Source organism: Apodemus sylvaticus, chromosome 1, assembly GCF_947179515.1.
Source record: "Apodemus sylvaticus chromosome 1, mApoSyl1.1, whole genome shotgun sequence".
NCBI lineage: Eukaryota > Metazoa > Chordata > Mammalia > Rodentia > Muridae > Apodemus > Apodemus sylvaticus.
The window spans coordinates 177,987,792-178,011,306 of NC_067472.1; the positions used below are offsets into that span (position 1 = coordinate 177,987,792).

Genomic DNA, 23,515 nt, shown 5'->3' on the forward strand with positions numbered 1-23,515 from the left:
ATTACTGCCAGTAACTTCTCAGGGGATGGGGGCGGGCATTTTAATTTTTAATGGCTGTTTCTAATTTTTTTGAGATGACTCCATACTGGTTTCCACAGCTGCTGTACCAGTCTGCACTCCCACCAGGAGCTGGTAATGGTTCTTCTGTCCCCGGACCGTCTCCAGCACTTATTGACATTTTCTTTCTGGATGTGATGACGGCCTTTCTAACCAACATGAAATGGGATCTCAAGTTATTTCAGTTTTGCATTTCCCCGATGGCTAATGATAGTTAACACTTTTAAAAAGATTTATCAGCCATTGCTACCCTTTCTTTTGAAAACTGTTCAACAGTTCATTACCCCATTTATTGATTAGCAGTTTTATTTTTTTGATGTTCAGTTTTTGCAGTTTTTTTCTTATGTAGGCTAGATAATAATCACCTGTGTGAGGTGTGGCTAGCAAAGATTTTCTCTGATTCTATAGACTTTTGCGCCCACTCTGATTGTTTGCCCTGCTGTGCAGAAGTCTTTTGATTTCATGCCATCATGTGTGTCAGATTGGGGCGCTGTCCCATTGGGGTTCTGTGCAGAAGTTCTTAAGTATGCCTGTATTGTGGCGCGTTCTCTAATATCAGGTGCCAGCCTTTGAGGTGGGCGGGCTGTGTCGTTCTCTGAGCTGTTCTGACCACGCTCTCAGCATACTGCTCAGGACTGAGGCGGGCTCGGGGGAGGAGGAGGGCAGGTGTCATCTCTCACTCTTGGTTTGTCTTCACATATTCTCAGGTTTCCATGGCTTAATCTATGACAATAAAACTGAATCCATGAGGACGATCAACCTCCTTCAACGAATGAATATTTACCAAGAAGTTTTTCTCAGTGTTTTATATAGAGTTCTCCCCATACAGGTATGCAGTGTTCTCTGCCCTAGAGTTCGTGGGGGGCTGATGAAGGTCCACTCTGCCACTCAGCGTGGACGTTTCACTCTGGGTCTCCTGACTCCAGCTGCCTTGGTGGGGAATCGCTATGGGCACTAAATTTACTTTGTTTGTTTGTTTGTTTGTGTTTTTAATCCTATAAGATACTGTTATTTTTACAAGTAGAGCTTCCTGGCTAATGTCATAATTATGCATGCAGTCTAGAAGCTTGAGAAATAGTTTCATGTGAAAATGTGTAACCATTCCTCTATGTTTATAACCTGTTTCTCTATGACGTAGGTTTGTTCGTTTGTGTGTGTGTGTGTGTGTGTGTGTTTATTTTTCAAGACAGGGTTTCTCTGTGTAGCCCTGGATGTCTTCTCACTCTGTAGACCAGGCTAGCCCCCAATTCATGGAGATCCTCCTGCCTCTGCCTCCCAAGTGCTGGGATTAACAGTGTGGCCCGCCATCGCCCCGCTCTGGAGGACTCATTGCATTTAGTTTGAAGAAAGACAGCTGCTTGCTCGTGGGTGGAAAGCGGTGATGACCTACTGTTACACCAGCTGCAAGCTCAACATTACCTTTCTATAGACATGCTCTAGAAGGATGTCTTTTACTTTAGATTATGTGTGTGTGTGTGTGTGTGTGTGCCTGTGTAGAGGTTTGTGCATGTGAGTGTAGGTGCATGCAGAGAGAGACCAGAGACATTAGAGGCCCCAGGACCTGGAGTCACAAGCAGTTGTGAGCTGCCAAGCACGGGTGCTGGGAACTGAGCTCAGGCCCCCTACAAGATCCATACACACTTTCAAGCAGGAGCTGGCTACCTCGGGCCCTCTGTGTGACCCTCCTCCCTAGGCCCTCTGTGTGACCTGGCTCCCTAGGCCCCTCTGTGTGACCCTCCTCCCTAGGCCCTCTGTGTGACCTGGCTCCCTAGGCCCCTCTGTGTGACCCTCCTCCCTAGGCCCCTCTGTGTGACCCTCCTCCCTAGGCCCCTCTGTGTGACCCTCCTCCCTAGGCCCTCTGTGTGACCCTCCTCCCTAGGCCCTCTGTGTGACCCGGCTCCCTAGGCCCCTCTGTGTGACCCTCCTCCCTAGACCCTCTGTGTGACCCTCCTCCCTAGGCCCTCTGTGTGACCCTCCTCCCTAGGCCCCTCTGTGTGACCCTCCTCCCTAGGCCCTCTGTGTGACCCTCCTCCCTAGGCCCTCTGTGTGACCCTCCTCCCTAGGCCCCTCTGTGTGACCTGGCTCCCTAGGCCCCTCTGTGTGACCCTCCTCCCTAGGCCCCTCTGTGTGACCCTCCTCCCTAGGCCCTCTGTGTGACCTGGCTCCCTAGGCCCCTCTGTGTGACCCTCCTCCCTAGGCCCTCTATGTGACCCTCCTCCCTAGGCCCCTCTGTGTGACCCTCCTCCCTAGGCCCTCTGTGTGACCCTCCTCCCTAGGCCCTCTGTGTGACCCTCCTCCCTAGGCCCTCTGTGTGACCCTCCTCCCTAGGCCCTCTGTGTGACCCTCCTCCCTAGGCCCTCTGTGTGACCCTCCTCCCTAGGCCCCTCTGTGTGACCCTCCTCCCTAGGCCCCTCTGTGTGACCCTCCTCCCTAGGCTCCTCTGTGTGACCCTCCTCCCTAGGCCCTCTGTGTGACCCTCCTCCCTAGGCCCTCTGTGTGACCCTCCTCCCTAGGCCCCTCTGTGTGACCCTCCTCCCTAGGCCCTCTGTGTGACCCTCCTCCCTAGGCCCCTCTGTGTGACCCTCCTCCCTAGGCCCTCTGTGTGACTCTCCTCCCTAGGCCCCTCTGTGTGACCCTCCTCCCTAGGCCCTCTGTGTGACCCTCCTCCCTAGGCCCTCTGTGTGACCCTCCTCCCTAGGCCCTCTGTGTGACCCTCCTCCCTAGGCCCTCTGTGTGACCCTCCTCCCTAGGCCCTCTGTGTGACCCTCCTCCCTAGGCCCTCTGTGTGACCCTCCTCCCTAGGCCCCTCTGTGTGACCCTCCTCCCTAGGCCCTCTGTGTGACCCTCCTCCCTAGGCCCTCTGTGTGACCCTCCTCCCTAGGCCCCTCTGTGTGACCCTCCTCCCTAGGCCCTCTGTGTGACCCTCCTCCCTAGGCCCTCTGTGTGACCCTCCTCCCTAGGCTCCACCATGTGCACAGTATATTCTCTAGGCTCCTCTAAGCCAGCTCCTCGGTCTTTTCTGTGGATATATTTTTAAATGCCAGTAAGGAGGGTTGGGACATCTGTGATAAACTTTCGTGGATTGTGGAATGGAGCAAGGGCCTGGCGTGCTCGCGGTGTGATGTTTGGGTGAATATAGCTGCCATAGGCTCATATGTTTGAGTGCTTGATCCGTGCTGACAGAACTGTTGGGGCAGGTTAGGAGGTGTGCCCTTTCTGGAGTCAGTATGTGTTGGGCAAGCGTGGGCTCTAAGGTTTCAAAAGCCAACACCAGTCCAGGTAGTCTGCCTCTGCCTCCCGTTTGTGGGTCAGGTTGTCAGCTCACGGTCCAGCGCCAGTCTGCTTTCTGTGCTGTGATGGTCGTGAGCTCACCCTCTGAAACTGTGAGGCCCAATAAACTCCTCCTTCTGTTAGTCATGATGTCCCTTCACAGCAAGAGCACAGTAGCTAAGGTACCAGGCATGTAGGCTCCCACTGAGCTGAGTCCCCAGCTCTGACGAACCGTTTTTATTGTTCTTTTTACAGAAATATCTAGAACCTGTTTATTTTTATATCTACACTCTTTTCGGGCTCCAAGCAGTCTACGTCACGGCCCTTTATACAACCAGCTGGCTCCTTAGTGGCACCTGGCTGTCGGGACTGTTGGCAGCTCTCTGGTACATCACCAACAGGTGAGTTGGGTCAGTTCACTCTTCCTTCCTAGTTTCGAGTCAGGATAAGTGACTGTTTTCTTACGCAGAGAACAGCTGTGAACGCCACACAGTTTCAGTATTCCCTGAACAGTAGAGAGGTGTGTGAGAGTGTGCGTGTGAATGTAAGTGTGAGTGTGTATGAGTGCGTGTGTATGAGTGTCTGTGTGTAAATGTGAGAGTGTGCATGTGTGAGAGTGTGCTTGTGGGTGTATATGAGAATGTATGTGAATGTGTATGTGTACATTTGAATGTGTGTGAGTGTGTCTGTGTGTGAGAATGTGTATGTGAAAGGGTTTGTGTGAGTGTGTTTGTGGGTTTATGTGAGAACACGTATGTGAGTGTGTGTATGTGAAAATGTGTGTGAGTGTGTGTATGTGTATATGTGAGAGAGTGCATATGTTAGAGTGCATGCATGAGTGTGTGAGAGTTTGTGTATGTGTGAAAGTGTGTGCAAGTGTATGTGTATATATGAATGTGTGTATGCATGTATGTGTAAGAGAGGGTATGAATATCTGTGTGTGTGTGTGTATGTGTGTGTGTATGTGCGTGTGTGCGTGTGCGTGTGTGTGTATGTGTGTGTGTATGTGCGTGTGTGCGTGTGCGTGTGCGTGTGTGTGTGTGTGTGTGTGTGTGTGTGTGTGTGTGTGTGTGTGTTGCCCCCAGGGCATTTGCCTGAGGCATTCTACTACTAAACTATGTCCCAGGATTTCCTGGTAACATTTAAGTTGTGTGGCAGGGTCTCATTGCATTGCTAGGCTGTCTTTAAACTCCCCTGCAGCTCCAGCAGGGTTGGAACTCAGATCCTTCTGCCTCTGCTTTCCTAGCTGCTAAATAGAGGCTCTGCCACATACCTGCCTTCCCTGTCTATTTGCAGGGAGGGTTTGCAACAAATACACAGTGCTGTGTTACTATGTAATTCTTCTGTTATTTAGTATTATCAATATATATTTCCATATATTCAAGGATATTGGCAGGCAAGATTACTGGCTTATTCCTTATAATTCTAGAATTCAGAAGGCTAAGGTGGGAGGGTCACCACAAATGTGAGTGCACCCTGAACTATATAGCAAGTCACCGTCCAGCCTGGCTGGCCTACATGAGACCCTAGTCTTAAAGAAAGATATTGAATTGTTGAATTGAAGAAAATATATGTTTTCTTCTTAACCTTATGAAAAACACTTTTAAATTTAGTCTTATGTATTTAAGTGTTTGCCCGCAGATGTGTGTGCACCTACCATGTGTGTACCTGGTACCTACGAAGGCCAGAAGAAGAAGGGACGGGATCTCTGGAACTAGAATTAGAAACAGTTGTGAGCTGGTGTGTAGGGGCTGTGACCTCAAGCTGGATCCTCCGCAGGAACAGCCAGTGCTCTCCCCAGCCCTCCCTGAGTTACCTTTCATTAGAAGTCTAGTGAGTGCATATAATGTGCTCAGCGCTTTACAACATCTATTCTAGTAGCAGCCCTACATGGGGCTGAGTTTGGTGGTGTGCCAAAAATAGAGACAGGCAGATCTCTGAGTTCTAGGCCAGCCTGGTCTACATAGTGAGTTCTAGGACAGCCAGGGCTACATAGAGAGATCCTGTCTCAAAACAGAACAACCCCATAAGGCAGGTACTTTAGCTGTTTTAGAGGTATGAACCTTGACTCAGAAGGCTGTCACCTGCGCTCTCACGCTCTGAACGGCACTGTCATTTTTTTGAGGTTGTCATCAATTGCCCGGTCTGTGCATGTGTGTTTCTCAGTGCTGATTGTGTTATACAGAGGTGAGAGCTTACCTCGTCTTGCCTTGTGGAGCACTGCACTCCCATGGGTAATTCACTTGCTGAGGCCGTCAGCAAGCCTCAGTGTCAGGCATAAAGTACTGAGGGGGGAAGCCTTGGGGCCAGAGAGATGGCTTGACGTTGGCTGCTTCCACAGGGGGCCTAGGTTTGGTTCTCAGTACCCACAGTGCATATCATACTGCCCGGAACTCCAGTTCTCCGGGATGCAGTGCCCTCTTCTGGCCACTGCTGGCAAAGCATTCATGTACATAAAAAAAAAATCAAAGAAAAGAAAATTTTGCCTACAGCATCTAGAGAAAACTGTGAGGAGGGGTTTGGTGTGGGCCTTCCGTGGCCTCCGTACCCTGGCTAACGTGGACTGGAATTCACCACTTAGCTAATAAGGAACAGGAGCAGGTCTGATGTTGTCAGTACCAATTTCATGTCATGAGGACAATAGAGATGATGACAATGACAATTGTTTTTGAGAGCCAGTGGCTAGAATCTGTGTGTCCCTCAACTAAATGCCCTCTAGCTTTCCTGCTAGGATTCCTTGAGGAAATTGTTGCAAGAACAATTCTGGCTGTTACTTTGGCTGTCTGTGTTCTCTTCCTACAGAATAGATACCACGAGAGTTGAGTTTACCATCCCGCTGAGGGAGAACTGGGCTCTGCCTTTTTTTGCAATACAGATTGCAGCAATTACCTACTTCCTGAGACCAAACTTACAGCCTCTTTCTGAAGTAAGTTTCTAGAACACTTTAATTACTTGTAAGGGTGTGTAAGTGTGTGTGAGTGTGTGTGTGTGTGTGTGTGTGTGTGTGTATGAGAGAGAGAGAGAGAGAGAGAGAGAGAGAGAGAGAGAGAGAGAGAGAGAGAACCAGTGAGTGTATGGGTGAGTGTATAGAAGTGAGTGTGTATGAGTGTAAGTGTATGAGTGTTGGTTACAAGTGAGTGTGTATGGAAGTGTATGTGTGTGTGTTATCTGTGTGTGTCCATGTATCCATCCATATGTGTGTATCCAGGTGTGTTGAGTGTCACGTGCAGAAGTCAGAGAGAGAAACTCGGGCGTTTTCTGATCCTGCCCTCTGTGAGACCCAGGGGTTGAACTGGGCTTCTCAGTGCCTCTGCCCATGGAGCTGACTTGCCAACCCAAAGTTTATCGGGTACTTTTTAATCTGCTGGTTCTATATAAGCAAAAAACTGCAGTTCATACGGACAGACCTCATCCCATAACCAAATTTGTTATTTTTAAACGATGTGTGCATGCATGTGTGTTTGAATATAAGTACTTGGGTCCTGGTACCTGTGGAGGCCAAAGAACGGCTTCCATCTCCTTGAGCTAGAGTTACAGATGGTCGTGAGCATCCCCGGTGTTGGGAACTGAACCCAGGCCCTCTGCAAGAACAGCAAGTTCTCTTGACTGCTGAGCCATCTCTTCACCCCCAAGTTAAGCCCTCTCCCTCTGAACTTTTTCCTCCTTTGCCAAGAAAATGTCAAGTTAAAAATGTCCCCTTTATAACCTACCCTCAAGTAGATGCAGGAAGCCCACATTGCTCTGTGAAACTGTGAGGATTTCTAATCCGCTGCTTTCGAGATGCGGTTTGCTGTATCATGGCCTCGAGATCCGACTGGAACGAACAGCCCATATGTGGATATCCATATGAGAGCATCACTCCGGGACAGTTGGAACTCATTTACAAATGCAAAGCTTTTCAGAGCAACAGTTTCTGCCTCCTCCGCTTTTATTTGCTTTACTGGGATATTGGCTACCCCCGAGAAAACTTAACTGCGAGACTGTTTGAAGACTGGAGATGGGGACTCTGCAAAGGTTTGTTTTCTTTTGTTCCCACAGAGGCTGACACTTCTTGCCATTTTCGTATCGACTTTCCTCTTTAGCCTGACATGGCAATTTAATCAGTTCATGATGCTGCTTCAGGCACTGGTGCTGTTCATCCTGGACTCCCTGGACATGCTGCCGGCCGTGAAGGTGAGCGCTGCCTGCCTCCCGCTCCTCGGTGCACACCCTCCAGTGGCTCCGTCACAGGGTGCGATGGAGACTGATACAGAGGATGACAAAGGTGAAACAGTTGACCTGAGTCATCGGGCTGTGCTCACCTGAAGCTAAGATGTGTGTGCAGCCCAGTTTGACAATTCAACACATTTTTTGACACTCACTCACTTTATGTGTGTGGGTGCTTTGCCTGCATATATGTCTGTGTGCCACTTGTGTGCATGCAGTACCCACAGAGACCAGAAGAGGGCATAGGATCCCCCAGAACCACAGTTACAGATGGTTGTTAGCTGTCATGTGGGCGGTGGGAATTGAACTTGGGTCCTTTGGAAGAGTAGTTAGTGCTCTTAACTGCTGAGCCATTTCTCCAACCCATCCACATTTTCAAAAGTTAAATAGTACCACTAGGCACTGAAAGGATAACTCAGCACTCTAGAGCACATTCCGCTCCTGCAGAGGACCCAGATTCAGTACTCCACACTCCAGTAGCATCTCATACAGAGTTTACATACCTGCAAATCCAACTCCAGGAGACCCAGTGCCCTTCTCTCACCTCCACAGGCACTATACACATGTGGTTCACCTAAACTCATGCAGGCAAATGATATAAATAAATAAACATTTACATGTGCATCTGTTTAAGTAAGACATAGTGTTTCAGTCAGTTTCCATTCATAACCATGGCTTAAAATTTAAAATACACCCATGGCTCTTAAGTTTTCTTAATAAGAAGTACCTATTTTTCAAATATATAACTCAACCGGGCATATATTCATTGGAGGTGTTTGTTTTGATTTTTTTTTAAAAAAGGATTTATTTTAATTTTACATATATGAGTGTTTTGCTTGCGTGTATATACGTGCATCATATGCATGCCTGGTACCTGCAAAGGCCAGAAGAGGGCTCTAGATCCCCTGTAAGCAAAGTCAGGGATGGTGATGTGCTGAGAACCAGACCTGGAGGCTCTGAAGGAGCAGCAAGTGCTCTTAACTACTTGAGGCAGGGTCTTCCCCGTAACCCAGGCTGACCCTGGAGCCTCCACATAACCCAGGCTGACCCTGGAGCCTCCACATAACCCAGGCTGACCCTGGAGCCTCCAAAGCGCTGGGGCTGCAGGGACGAGCCACCATTCCTGATCAAACAGTTGTTTTCTTCTCTAATTTTTTTATGAATTTTTGATAGACCCATTCTACCAATACATAGAATACGTGTTTTCGTTGACTGGTCAAACACTCTGTATAAATAAACAAAGTCATATCTCTCTCCTAGTGTGTGCTGTCCTTTAACCACTGTTTGGCTTGATAGTATTCATTTCACTCACAGGTACATAATTCACAGATGTGATTTTTTTTTTAATTAAATCTTTTAAAAAGAGTTAATGGTTAGAGAGATGGCTCGGCACGTTGGAATGCCTACTGGCTTACAGAGGACCTCCTTGGCAGCTCATAACTGCCTGTAGCTCTGGTTGCAGGACATCAGGCAGTCTTCTGTTGTCCGCAGGCTCCTGCATGAATGTGCACACAAGATGTAAGATATAAGTCGTCTTTTGAAAGCGAGAGCCTGTGTGCAGACAAGGCAGCAGGCGCATGCACTTCCTCTTCCACTCCCAAGGACTCAGAGCAAATGATTGACCACAGAGTTAAGGAAGGAGATGACAGTGTGGTGGTTGGAATGAAAATTGCCCCATTAGAAGTGGCAATAGTAGGAGGTGTGGCCTTGTTGGAGGAGGTGTGGCCTTGTTAGAGGAGGTGTGGCCTTATTAGAGGAGGTGTATCACTGGGGGTGGGCTTTGCGATTTCAAATGCTCAAGTCAGGCCCAGTGTCTTTCTCTTCCTGCTGCCTTCTGATGCAGATAGAACTCTGTTTTTTGTTTGTTTGTTTTTTGGTTTTTTTTTTTTTTTTTTTTGAGACAGGGTTTCTCTGTGTAGCCCTGGCTGTCCTGGAACTCATTCTGTAGACCAGGCTAGCCTCGAACTCAGAAATCCGCCTGCCTCTGCCTCCCAATTTCTGGGCTTAAAGGCGTGCACCACCACCGCCCGGCCATATATAGAACGCTTGACTCCATCTCCAGCACCATGCCTGCACGCATACCACCACGCTTCCCACCATGATGATAATGAACCTGTAAGCCAGCCCCAATTAAACATCTTCCTTTATAAGAGTTGCTGTTGTCGCTGTTGTCATGGTGTCTCCTCACAGTAAAACCCTAAGACAACTAGAAACTTCCAGACCAGAAGGAAAACATGGCCTTTTCCTTCACGGATCCAAGAGTAGACACTAGAAAAACCCAAAACCCAGAAATAGCAGTGGAACGGCACAGAAACTCACAAGGACACTGTTCTCCAGAAAAGAGAAAACTTAGCAGGACAGAAAACCTAACAGCCCATAGCAGCCAACACCTTCCAAACACAGTACGGCTCCACTCCCACCCGCCAGCAGGGGATCATGGGAGCGCCTGGATTTCTGTTCTCACCCTGTTCTCATGCCTGCTCCAAGCCAGGGCAGTGTCAGAAAATCTGGACTTTTCACCTTCTCCCACAGACCACATGGGGAGTCCGACTTTAGCCCCCACTTAGCTACAGTGACATCCCTTCCCTCCCTGGAGGCTGGTGACAAAGGAAGTCAGCTGCATGCTTGCCCCCCACTGCCAAGGTCAGCGGGCTAAGGAACTTCCTAGTCAGGAGCACATGTGGTACTGTGCTCAGCCCTACATGGGACATCCATCTCAACCCCCTTCTCCAGGGTTCAAGAGCATCATAGGAGGAGGGACAGAAGGATGTGAGGCTGGAGGATGCGGAGGAGGGCTGGGCAATGCCGTCCTCAGGACAGGCCCTGGCACTGCGCCCATGGACCCTGAGTGCCACAGGCATTGCACTCAGTGGAGACGACATGAGTGGGGAAGGGAGACATGTTAGGAATGCCTGGGCTGGGTGGGAGGGCGGAGCTGGGTGGGTACAGGAAGCTCATAAACGTTAAATTAAACTGGCAAAACTAACAAGATAGACTCATCTGATATAATGTTAGTAACATTGTAATATTAGTAATTTCTCTCACTGCTGGGACAGAAAATGTCAAGGATAAATGTTTATTTCGTCCTGTGACTTCAGAGACATTTCAGTCTGTCTTAGCAAAGGCACAGTGATGAGATGGGCTGGTCCTGTCTGTGGTGTCCAGCCACTTGTTAGAGGCAGCAGGCAGGAAGCAGACAGTACCAGAGCTGGGCATAGCTGCTGATGGCCCAGTGCTGGGGGCTGCCTGCACTGCTGGGCCCATCTCCCAAAGACTCAGCTCCTCAGCCCTGTTACCTGTGGCTGCCTGTACAAGACCCATACAAGATCAGGCCAGCCGAAATCCTGCCATGAAGCCTCCTCGGTAGCTGCTGGCAGTGGATAGTTGCTGAGGGAGGGAAGGAGGGAGGGAGGGAGGGAGGAAGGAGCATCATTCTGGACTGAGGGCGTGGCCTTGGTAGGTCTTGCACACTCTGATGGAATTGGTGCCTCACACACATATGGGCACATATGGGGAGCCCATGCACATATGGGAGCACTAAATAGACTTAGTGGGTTATCAAAAACAAAACAAAGACCTGAATTTGGGAGGGAACATATTGGAAAACAGGAAACAGAAATGGGCTAAATATGATCATGTTTACATTATACACGTATGTGTCCCCCCCAAAAAAAATGTTTAAGGCACTACCAGCCTTCAAAACATAAGCCTCTATTTGGAGATATATTTCAAAATCAGATCTTCACAGTTATGTAGTGTTTTGAAGTTCAAGTTTTCACAGAATAGTCACTGGTGTGAGAAACTTAAACTGTATCTGATAGGCTATGCAGTCTGTGTGTAGTGTTAGGCGTCCTGTCAGAACCTGCACTCCCCCTGTTGGTAACTGTGTTGGGTTTTGGCTGTTGGCCCTGCCTTTCCATTAATTATTGTTCTGTTTAATGTTTGTCTGTGTACAGTTAGAAATTGTATAATCCTAAAAAACACTATCATCCTGTGCTCTGAGTTCCTGGTGACACCAGGCAAGGCAGAGCCTGCAGGCCTCAGTTCCCCACGCTTGAAGCCGACTGGTTTTCTCTGAGGTTAAAAACTTGCAGCCATGAGGGGTCAGGACAGCTGCTCCACAAAACTGCCATTTTGCACACGTCTATATGAGTGTGGAGTCGAAAAACGATCGATTCATTTCTAAATGATGTCACAGCATTTCATTGCTGTGAAGAGACACCATGGCCAAGGTGATTCTTATCAAGGCAAACATTTCGTGAGAACTGGCTTAGAGCTTCAGAGGTTCAGTCCACTATCGTCATGGTGGCAAATATGGCAGGCTCTGACTCATGGAGACCAGCGCGCACATAAACAGACAGCTTCAGAACTTTTCCTGTCACTGAAAGTGAAAAACCATACAGCGGGGCGTCCTTTTAGAGCCGTGATTCTTGGAGCGAGGGACCTGCGGTGTGAACGCTGTCCCGTGCCTTGCTCCCCCAATGAGATCTCCATCCATCCGCTTCGTTGCAGGCCACCTGGCTGTACGGCATACAGATCAGCTGCCTGCTCCTCGTCTGCACGCTTCAGTTTTTTAACTCCATGATTCTGGGATCGCTGCTCATCAGTTTTAACCTTTCAGTATTAATTGTAAGAAAATTTCAGGTAGGACTTTCTAATTTTTATAAACGATACTGTAAGATTTTAATTTTTAGCTTTCTCTTTTTCCCTCCCTCTCTTCCTGTGTGTGTGTGTGTGTGTGTGTGTGTGTGTGTGTGTGCGCGTGCGCGTGCACATGAGTACAGTTCCTATGGGGGCCTGAAGAGGGCCTCAGATCCCCTCGACCTGGAGTTACCTGCTATTGTCAGCTGCCTAAAGTGGGTGCTGGGAGCCAAGGGGTTCTCTGCAACAATAGAATGTGATAGACATAAAATTTTTTTTTCTAAATTAATTGAAGGTGGAATTAAAAACATTTTGTGAGAGCCGGGCAGTGGTGGCGCACGCCTGTAATCCCAGCACTCTGGGAGGCAGAGGCAGGCAGATTTCTGAGTTCGAGGCCAGCCTGGTCTACAGAGTGAGCTCCAGGACAGCCAGAGCTATACAGAGAAACCCTGTCTCGGAAAAACCAAATCTAAAAAAAACAAACAAAACAAAAAAAAAACAAAAAAAACAAAAAACATTTTGTGATAAAATCAGAGATTTACATGGAAAACATTTCTGATAAAATAGAAGAAATAAATAGAAAAACATGTTAAAATTGAAGATTATCATGAAAAATAATGCAGACAAAATGGTAGACATAAAAAACATTACTAAATTAATTGAAAGAGAAATTGCAAACATTTTCTGATAAAATTGAAGATTTGCATGAAAAATATTTCTGTTAGTCTATGTCTTTTCATAGGGGAATTGAGTCCGTTGAGGTTAAGAGATATTACGGAATAGTGATTGTTGCTTTCTGTTATTTTTAATGTAATTTTTATGTTTGTGTGGTTATCTTCTTTTGGGTTTGTTTGGAAGAAGATTACTATCTTGCTTTTTCCAGGGTGTAGTTTCCCTTGTGTTGGCGTTTTCCATCTATTATCCTTTGTAGGGCTAGATTTGTGGGAAGATATTGTGTAAATTTGGTTTTATCATGGAATATCTTGGTTTCTCCATCTATGGTAATTGAGTTTTGCTGGGTATAGTAGCCTGGGCTGGCATTTGTGTTCTCTTAGGGTCCGTATGAGATCTGCCCAGGATCTTCTAGCTTTCATTATCTAATTTTCCATGAAATAGTCAATTTTAACTTGTTTTTCTATATATTTCTTGAATTTTTATCAGACATATTTTCCATGTAAATCTTTAATTTTACCTGAAAATGTTTATAATTCTACTTTCAATCCACTTAGAATCATTTTTATGCCTACCATTTTATCTATATAATTTTCTATAATAATCTTGAATTTCAACAAGTTTTTCTATATATTTCTTCAATTTTATCAGAAATATTTTCCATGTAATCTTCAGCTTTATCAAAAAATGTTTATAATTGCACTTTTAATCAACTTAGGAATACTTTTATGCCTACCATTATTATATCTATATAAAACTTTGCATGATAATCTTTAATTTTAACATGTATTTCTACATTTTTCTACAATTTTATCAGAAATATTTTCCATGTAAATCTCCAGTTCTATCATAAAATGTTTCTACTTCCTTTTTCAATTAATTTAGCAATGTTTTTTAAATCTACCATTTTACTCTTCATTTTTCCATGAAAATTGTTTCTCTATATGTAGCTCTTCATTTTATCAGAAATATTTTCCATGTAAATCTTCAATTTTATCATAAAATGTTTTTACTTCCTTTTTCAATAAAAGAGCATGCTTTTCAAAAATAAATAAATAAAAAGTAGCATTTAAAAGAAAAGAAGAATAGTGCATGATCCTAACTGCTGAGCCATCTCTCCAGCCCTATAAAAATCTATTTTTGATTGTGTGGCTCACTGGACCTTATTTTCATTTTTGATTCAAAGCAAACCCTGACCCAGTTCCCAGTACGGAGCACCAGCAGGGTGGCTAAGGTTCACGTCCTTTAAAGTGCACTCCCACTTTTGAAGTGAAACTTTTGTTTCAGGCTGTCTCATCTCAGGTCCTTCTTCCCTTTCAGCAGTGATGGCTTCTTATGCAATTGAAACCTTAATTCAGGCATTAGCCAAGGCTGCTGATTTGACTTACACGTTATCATCTGTCATAGATGGAAAGCGCAAGACAAGGAAGGGAAAGCTGTGAGTGTAGTCGGTAGTGCCAGTGTGCCCTCCATGGCCTTGCCGGGCTGGACCGACCCCTTGCTGATGTGGTGACTCCACCCTTTCCTGGCTTCACCTGCCCTCGGAATGTTATTGAAGTGAATTAAAATAAACTTTTTTAAAACTCAAAGAATTCCAAACAAAAACTTACAAGGGCATGGGGTACCTCGTAAGCTATTAAAATATCGTGTTAAAGTCTTTTATGTATATTTTTAATTCTTTGATATTTTCATACACGCGTATTCCACTTGTGACCCTTCAGTCTCTCCTCAGACTCCCCAACATGTCCCCCTTCCAACTTTGTCCTTTATTTATAAAGTTACCCTCTGAAACCAATTAGTGCTAACCTTATGCAAATGGCCTCGGGGGGGGGGGGGGGGGGGGCTTCCTGCAGTGTGGGCTGTCAGGTGGGATAGTATCCTATGAATTACAACTGCCAGTCTCGGCCATTAGCTGCCAATAGCTCCTCAGATGGGGTGGGCCTCACGAGCCGCTCCCCCATCCATGCTGGGACTGCGTCTGACTTCTGTTGTGCGGTTCTTATGAAGGTAGCCACCCCCTTGTGAATGTGAATTCCCCCTCCCCACCTTCCCCTGGTGTTCCCTGAGCCTTAGTGGGAGTGTGATACGGGCATCTTATTTAAGGCTAAACACCTAGAGTCGGTAATTCTGAAGACCTAGGTCAGGTTTGAGTCTCTGCACTAACCACTGCCCACTGCAAAGAGACGCTTCTTTGACCAAGCTTGAGAGCAGCACCGATGTGTAGATATAAATGTAAATATTCAGAAGACAATTATATAGCACGACCATTCCACCGAACACAGAACAGCAGTCGGAGGTTTTCCCCAGGACTAATGACCTCCTCCCCCCCCACCCCCCAGCGGTGTGTTGTTTGTTAAGTTTACAAAACCTGTCATGACTTCCCCTCCCGGTGAGTAGACCTCATCTAATCAGAAAGCAGTTGTCCGCCTCCTCCCCCCCTCCCCAGCCATGCTACCATCCAGAGTGCCTGCCTGGCAGGCTGAGGTCAGACAGCCCTGCCTTTGCCCTGCACCAGCCTGCAGAGCACCGTCCTGCACAGGAAAGCCCGCCTGCTGGGAGGAGTTCCCACTCAGCACCAGCTCACTGTCCCGCAGCCCACATGTGGGCTGTCTTCACCAGCAGGGCCTTAGCATCTGTTACATGGGCAGCCAAGGGCTTATGTTGTCTTGGAGTCTTCTGGGTGTGGCCTCCCTGTCCTGTAACGCATAGTGAGGTCTCCCATGCATTGACGGGATTTCTGTTGAATAACCTGTATCTTCTAGGGGCAGCCTTGGCTGCCCATGCGGGTGACCTCTCTTCAGACTCCTTTATTTAGTTACATTTCTAAATTACCTTACAAAGTAGTAGATTCTCATAAGGTTTTCCAAACACCCTTAGTCTTACCTCACCAGCTCCCCAAACCCTTCTCACCCACATCCCTGCTTAGATCATTAACCACCAATATCTGCTCCTCCACTCCATTTCAGAACGTGTGAAAAATTACTAAAATAAAGGAAAAGAAGCCGCATGCAGTAGAGGGTTTTTCTATATACCTTTACCTGTGTGTGTTATATGAGCCAGCATTTTAAATCCTCAAGCAACCTCAAATGCTTATAAAGTTATAGTAATGTCGAAGTTTATTTAAATGCTAATTTAAAATTAAAATAATCTTTTCAACTTCTAGAAAAACCTAAAGACGGGATCCTTCCTGACTAGAATCTGGAAACTGTTGTTGCATCTGCTTCTCGTTTGTTGTTTGACACTTTTTCTCAACAACATTATTAAGGTAAGTTAGTTAGTGAGATGGGAGCCATTTCTGAAATGTGCTTATGGTATTGCAGCTAAGCTTTGAACTTGACTCATTTATAAGGCAAACTTGAGTCACTGAGAGTCATGGTGGGTCTAGCGAGAGCCACAGTCGGCTCTGTTGGTTTTGGTTCTTCATCTCTCCTCCCTTCCAGGACATATCTGTATTAGTCACTCTTCTGTCACTGTGACAAACACCGTGGACAAAGCCACTTGGAGAATAGCCTATCTGGCCTAACAGTTGAAGAGGGTTACCGTCCAAAATGGTGGGCCAAGCAGCCTGAGCACTCACATCCTGCAAACTGGGTGCTCACTCACAAAGCCCGCCCCAGAGACAGCACGCTTCCTGCACCACGGCCACACCTTCTGCGCCTCCTCAAACAGTGCCACTAGCCTAGTGCCTAGTGCTCAAATGCCTGAGGCAATGGAGGACATCTCAGTCAAATCAGCACGGAAGCTCTTACTACTGCTGTCATGAAACTCTGACAAAAGATAAAAAAAAAAGGACTTATTTAGCTTACATGTCCCTAGTCAGCATGCACTGAGAGGAGCCAAAGCAGAAACTTAACAGGACTGGAACCTGGAGGCAGGAGCTGACGCAGAGGCCATGGAGGGGTGCTGCTCACTGGCTTTCTCTCCCTGACTTGCTCAGCCTGCTTTCTTATAGAACCCAGGAACAGGGGTGGCCCCACCCACAATGGGCTGGGCGCTCCCCTGTCAATCCCTAATTTAATAAACACCCAGCAGGCAGTGAGGCACATGCCTTGGATCTCTCTGAGTTTGAGCATAGCCTGGTCTACAGATCGAGTTCCAGAACAGTCAGGCCTACACACAGAGAAATCTTGTCTCAAAAAACCAAAAGAGAAAAAAGAAAAAGGAAACTCCCTCCAGGCTCGCCTGTAGCCTGCTCTTATAAGGCATTTTCTCAGATGAGGTTCCCTCCTCTCCTAAAACTAGCTAGCACAGTGCCCCTCTGTGAACTCTTGAGAGTTAAGGCTCAACTATTTTATTTTATTTTATTATTTTTATGTATATGGGTATTTTTGTATGTATGTTTGTAAGTGCACCACATGTATGTATGTCTGGTGGTCCACATGTATGCCTGTGTACCACATGTATGTCTGGTGATCCACATGTATATCTGGAGCTCCAGGAGAGGCATCAGATCCCCTGATCTAGAGTTACAGATGGCTATCTGCCACCCATGTGGGTGGTGGGAGTCAAACTTGAGTCCTCTGGAAGAGCAAAGAGTGGTCTTAAGTGCTGAGCCACTTCTTTTATAGTGTGTGTCTGTGGGTGGGTGGTCTGTACATATGAGTGCAGTCCCCATATAGGCCAGAAGAGGGCGATAGTTCCTCTGAAGTTAGAGTTATGGACAGTTCTGAGTCACCCTATTTGACTGCTAGGAACCTGGTCTGCTGCAAGAGCAGTATAGGCTCTTTAGTTATCTCTCCAGCTCCTGCTGTTTGTATTAGGTGGGTTTTCATAGTCCATAAATAAAAAATTAAATTATAGCCGGGCGGTGGTGCACGCGCCTGTAATCCCAGCACTCTGGGAGGCAGAGGCAGGTGGATTTCTGAGTTCGAGGCCAGCCTGGTCTACAGAGTGAGTTCCAGGACAGCCAGGGCTACACAGAGAAACCCTGTCTCGAAAAAAAACAAATCCAAAAAAAAAAACCAAAAAAAAAAAAAAAATTAAATTATACCAATTGAAATTACAATCACTAATGATGAACACTGGAGTTGGGTGGCTACACCTTAACTTTACTTCTGTCCAGAATTATATGTGAATGAGTCATTCGTGTCCCCAGAACCAAAAGCTGACGGCCACACAGGCTGCTTACCTGCTCGAGATTTCAACTCAAATCATTTTGCTGAGTTTCTGATCTAAAACTGAGAAAGGCTCCTTTCTTTTATCCACTCCACTTGCTGAGTTAGTGCGGCTGTTTGAATCAAGGGGAACCTTGTAAAGGTGAGGGGAGATAAGGCAGCTTGGTGAGGCTGGGGGCTGACTGTGTGTGTGTGTGTGTGTGTGTGGACTGCCGCCTGCTGAGCCACATTCATCACAGGGTGTCGGGAACCATGCCCAGGACACCAATAGCTCGTTTCCTTTTCTCTCTTCCTAATAGAAAATTCTTAACCTGAAGTCTGACGAACACATCTTTAAATTTCTGAAGGCTAAATTTGGGTTTGGAGCCACAAGGTAGGACTGGCGTGAGAGCATGCCCGCAGTTTCATACGGAAGCCCTGGGGCTTCAGCCGTGCCCTGAAGTTTGCTTGCCCGGCTGGGAGGTAACTTCCCGCCCTGCCTTCCTTCCCCAGGGATTTCGATGCAAATCTCTATCTGTGTGAAGAGGCCTTCGGCCTCCTGCCCCTCAGCACATTCCAACGGCTCTCGGACACACTACTTTTTTACGCATACATGTTTGTCCTGTTGGTCACAGTGGTCACAGCATCCGTCGTGGCCTTTCATAATCTCAGGTAGGACTTTAACTCTTTGATCAAGTTGTTATGGATAGGGGATGGGGGATGGGGAGGGAAGGACGAGGGAGGGAGGGAGGATGAAAATGCGAACAGCAAACCCAGAACATCAGAGCACTGCTCCTCTTTAAAGAGGGTGTGCCCAGTTTAAGTGCCCGGTGCCTGATGTCTGTGGTGCTGGCATGCTTGGGAGCATCCCTCTCTGGTAGTCAGGTGACCTGTTAGTACTGCCAGTCTCCTTTCCTGTCAATCTGGAAGGCCTGCTGTGAGGCTGCTGGGTAACAGTGTGAAAAGCACACTAAGTACAGAAAACCACCTTTTATAGGCATTGGCCAGCACTGCCTGGTGCTGGTATTGACTTATTGATTCATGAGTCTGGTATTGATTCATTGAGTCTGGTTTGGTTTTAATGATCAGCTTCAATGTGGGGTTTTGTTTTTGTTTTGGGGCAGTGAGTTATTTGGTGACACAGATCTGTAAGCTTACTCAGGAGGCTGAAGCAGGAGGATCACAAGTTCAAGGCCGCCTTAGACTAAAATGAGTTCTAGGCCAATGTGGGCAAGTTAGACTCAAAATCACAAGGGAGAATTGATAGGCGCATTGGTCCATCACTCTCCTAGCATGCCCAGGCCAGGGCACCAGAGAAGCAAAGAGTTAATTACTGTTCATTTGTTCCCTGGGGTCTCATTCGAAAGTTCATACATTTGATATAGGCCATAATTATGAGTATTTACTGAAACCTCTGTGCAGTCATTGCTTGTACTTAAAACATAGCACATCTCCCAGTCTATGGAAGAAAGTATCAGGGCTTAAGAAGGGGATTTGGCAGACTTGTAGAATACCTCTAATCAAGCTGACGGGTTTTGCATTTACAATCTGTATCCCAATGAAAGAAAATTGGAACGTTGAAGCCGCTGTCATTCGTGAGAGCACGGCGAGGCCCCTTTTCTGTGTAGTTCCATAGCCATGTAAAATGCCAGAAAGCTATGACTTCCAGGCGGGAAGACTGGTTAACGTGAGTCTGCATCCCTTCGGCCTTGCGATTATTAAGAATAAGGCAGGGCCTAGGAGATGCTCAGTGGGGAAGAGGGCTGGCTGATCTTCTGGAAAACCTGAGGTCAGTTCTCCGCATCCGTGTGGCATGACTCCCAGCCTCGTGATTCCATTCCAGGGACCCTGGTGGCCCCAGCTGGCCTCTGCAGGAACTCGCACACAAACACATATATAAAAACCTTCCTTAAAAGGAGCTATGAAAATACTTCATCAGTTATGCAGTCTGCAAACTCAAGGCTCAGGACAAACTTTAGCTTCTGGAAACAGGATGTTGATCTGAATGACACAGCTGATGTCACTACAGTGCATAGGTGTAGGCAGGACCCATCCTATACCCAAGTTGACCCTCCAAGTGTGCCAAACTTACTGCGAATCAGGGGTACATCTGGAGCTGATTTGCTGTATGACTGTAGGTGAAGGCATTCGAGGGCCCCCATCTGCAGGCGGAGGTTTGTGAGGAAAAGCACTATGCTAATTAAAAAATGGTAGTTTCTTAACATGTGCTAACTCAATGGTCAGAGAGTGATTTTGGGTTTTGTTGTTGTTGTTTCTGTTGGGTTTTTGGTTTTTTGTAGGGGGAGGGATGAGGGATTTGAGATAGGATTCCTGCATCCTGGATTTGCCTCTGTATACCGGGCTGGCCTCCAACTCAGAAATCCGCATGCCTCTGCCTGAGTGCTAGGATTAAAGGGGGGCACCAACCTTGCCTGGCTGATTTTTTTTTTAATATTTCTTTCTTTTTATTTATTTGTATGGGTGTTCTGCCTACGTGTTCTGCCTGTACAACACACTTGAAGTACCCTCAGAGGCCAGCAGGGGGTCGGGGTCCTCTGGATCTAGAGTTACAGACCACTGTGAGCTGCACATAGGAGACAAACCCAGGCTCTCAGGAAGAACAGCCATTTCTCCAGCACCTGGATTATGACTTTTTAAAAAGATGTTTTAAAACTAAGGCCAAAGAGATTGATCAGAAGTTAAGAGCACTGGTTCAGTTCCCAGCACTCACATGGCAGCTCACAGCCATTTATAAAGCCGTCCCAAAGCATCCATCGCCCTCTTCGGGACTCCAGGGACAGCAGGCATACACACGGTGCACACACACACACACACACATGCATTCAGCCAAAACACACACACACACAAAATAAAACAAAAATAAAAACTAGACAGAAAGGTATGAAAACTAATTCCTGTACTAATGCCAGCACCCAAGAAACTGAATCAGGAGAATTAATGAGTTCAAATCCAGCCAGAGCTACATAGTGAGACCCTGCCTCAAAAATAAACAAGTAAATAAAATTAATAGATAAATAAAAGCACAATTAAGTGACGTTAAGAGTTAGTGTTCATGCTTTCAGTGTAAAGGTACAGCCACGCTATTGAGTTGTATCAGGAGAACGCACTTTTAGCAGTGATGACATTCATCTATTGGAAACGAATAATGAAGCATTGGCAGGTTGAGTGGCCACCATCTGTCAACTGAAGTCAAAGTTCATGGATACTATTTTTTTTTTTAATTCTTGCTTGTTTTTCAAAACTTGAAGAAAATATTCATAGAAACTCATAAAACATTTAGAAAGTTCTCCCATCCCACGCCTCTGCCCTGTTATTTATTTTCTCTATTTTTTCAAGACAGGGTTTCTCTGTGTAGCCCTGGCTGTCCAGGAACTCACTCTGTAGACCAGGCTGGCCTTGAACTCAGAAATCCACCTGCCTCTGCCTCCCAAGTGCTGGGATTGAAGGCGTGTGCCATTACTGTCTAGCTTTTTTTTTTTTTTTTTACTTTTTATTTGTCCCTATAATTCTTGATCAAAGAATTGAATCGGTTTACATTTCTACTTGAGTTACCATCCTCTGTGAAATTACTTCGTTGCTGTGGCGGTGACGTTTGTATTACGATCTCAGGCCTCAGAATCCACACTGAAGGCTGCCGACTCATCTCCTCGTAGGGGGAGTAACAAGGTTTACCTAAGTCAGCGCTACACATCCATATTTAACGTTGCTCACTGGCTGTTTTCCCCAGCGATCCCGCAAGTCTGCAGTCCGAGGCTCAGACAAGAAAGCGTGCGGTTGACCTGAAGCCAGAGGCCGCGTACAACCTGATCCATACCATTGTGTTCGGGGTCTTGGCGTTGAGCACGATGAGGTACCTCCATTCCATCAGATTTCTTTAACTTGACAGCTCTTCAATTAATTTTATCCAGCAGCATTAGCTGACAGCTGTCTTGGTTGGTGATTCTGCTCCTAGAGATCTGCCCTTCCGTATTCTCGTCCCTCTGTGAAGCACTGCCGCCAGGGTTTTCTCTTGGTTGCAAACATTCCTCAGGGGTTTCATGTCTGATGGTGCCTAGAGAGGGGTTGAACGGGTGAGTCCCGCTCGGGCCGGCGGCTTCTGCACAGACCGGGCTGTCGTCCAGTCACTGAGTGTGACTCCTCTCCCCGTTGCCAGGCCTCCCACGCACAGCAGCTGACCCGTGCTCTGCCGTTGCAGGATGAAGTACCTGTGGACCTCCCACATGTGCGTGTTCGCGTCCTTCGGCCTGTGCAGCTCTGAGATCTGGGAGCTTCTTCTGAGGCTGGTTCATCTCTGCAACCCAAAGAGGGTTAGTGCCATCCTGTTGTCCGTTGGAAGTGAGCTATGAGGTTCCTCCGTGTCCGCTCCTTCGCATTCCAGTGGGTGCCAGGTGTTGCATAGAGCACATTATCTTTTATAATTCATTTGGGTTTCCGACAGTTCAGGCATGGATGATGATGATGATGTACTCTATCTCCTCCTCGGTGTTCTCTCCTATCTCCCTCGCACCCGAGTCCGCTTCTGTCTTAGTGTGCTTTCTGTTGCTGTGATGAAACGCCATGACCAAGAGCAGCTGTACTTAGCCCGCATGCCCCAGGTCACAGTCCGACACAGAGCGAAGACGGGGCAGGGGCTCGAGGCAGGAACGAATCAGTCTGGTCACCAATTACATTTTTTAATTCACTTATATTTTTTCATGTCAGATATGTTCACTATATACAGAACTTAGGAATGTAATAAGAAGCAAAGTTAAAACTTTACAATAAGTCCATTGCCCAGAATTACAATTATTATATAAGATACTCTCCTAAAAAGAATTTACCGGCACCTGCACGTTAAGGCTGAGCAGTTCGTGACCAAGAACCGCTCTGCCCTCTACACTCACTGGGATGACAGACAGGTGTGCATGCTCAGAGTCAGGCTTTGAGGCCCGAGAGGTTCAGAGACACGTGATCTAAATAGAGTCTTTGTCCTGCAGATCTGGGTCATGCGGTACTCGGTGCCCGTCCTCACACTGCTGTACCTGTGCTGTAAGGTAAGCTGGTCCCCTCATCCCTCATTCAGCAGCAGAGGGCCTGGTCTCAAAGGCTTCCTTCACATCCTGTTGAGTTGGCATTGGTAAAGGAATCAGGGTTGAAAACCCCATGGTTTTTAAGCGTTAAGCGGTAGAGTAAAAGGACCATTCAGAAAAGAAAAAAACAATCTTGTTTTTAAAGCCATTCTGTTAATTTCAGCTCTTACTGAAAGCAAGACTTTGAAAATGTTTTCAGACCTAATTTGAAACAAAGAAGGCAGAACAAATTTCTCCTGTCTCCTGGTTTATGTGAAGTTAGTGATTTTAGGATAGGGCTGACCATAACCTGCTCATTTCATTAGATACATGTCTCCAGGAGCACTGGACACATGTAATATACAATGTAAGGTTGGTGTTTGGGGCAGGGTGTGATGGCGCACACCAGTAATCTCAACATGGAGGTTGGAATGGGAAGGTCCAGTGTTCAAAACCAGCCCAGGCTTCATAGTGAGACCCAACAAAAACCAGACAACAAAAGAAAAG

The 23,515-nt window shown here is 46.7% G+C and overlaps 1 protein-coding gene across 2 annotated transcripts in view; it reads left to right on the forward strand.

The window, feature by feature from the left end:
- The window catches only part of Dpy19l3 (dpy-19 like C-mannosyltransferase 3), a 69,283-nt gene that overhangs the window by 26,794 nt on the left and 18,974 nt on the right, over window positions 1–23,515 (forward strand). For both annotated transcript variants that reach the window (XM_052165377.1, XM_052165386.1), the window contains exons 5-15: window positions 765–886; window positions 3,583–3,728; window positions 6,130–6,253; window positions 7,366–7,500; window positions 12,046–12,177; window positions 16,010–16,111; window positions 18,260–18,333; window positions 18,453–18,611; window positions 21,688–21,810; window positions 22,156–22,267; window positions 22,937–22,993. In XM_052165377.1, the coding sequence (XP_052021337.1) occupies window positions 765–886; window positions 3,583–3,728; window positions 6,130–6,253; window positions 7,366–7,500; window positions 12,046–12,177; window positions 16,010–16,111; window positions 18,260–18,333; window positions 18,453–18,611; window positions 21,688–21,810; window positions 22,156–22,267; window positions 22,937–22,993 (1,286 nt within the window). The remainder of the gene's footprint in view (window positions 1–764; window positions 887–3,582; window positions 3,729–6,129; window positions 6,254–7,365; window positions 7,501–12,045; window positions 12,178–16,009; window positions 16,112–18,259; window positions 18,334–18,452; window positions 18,612–21,687; window positions 21,811–22,155; window positions 22,268–22,936; window positions 22,994–23,515) is intronic.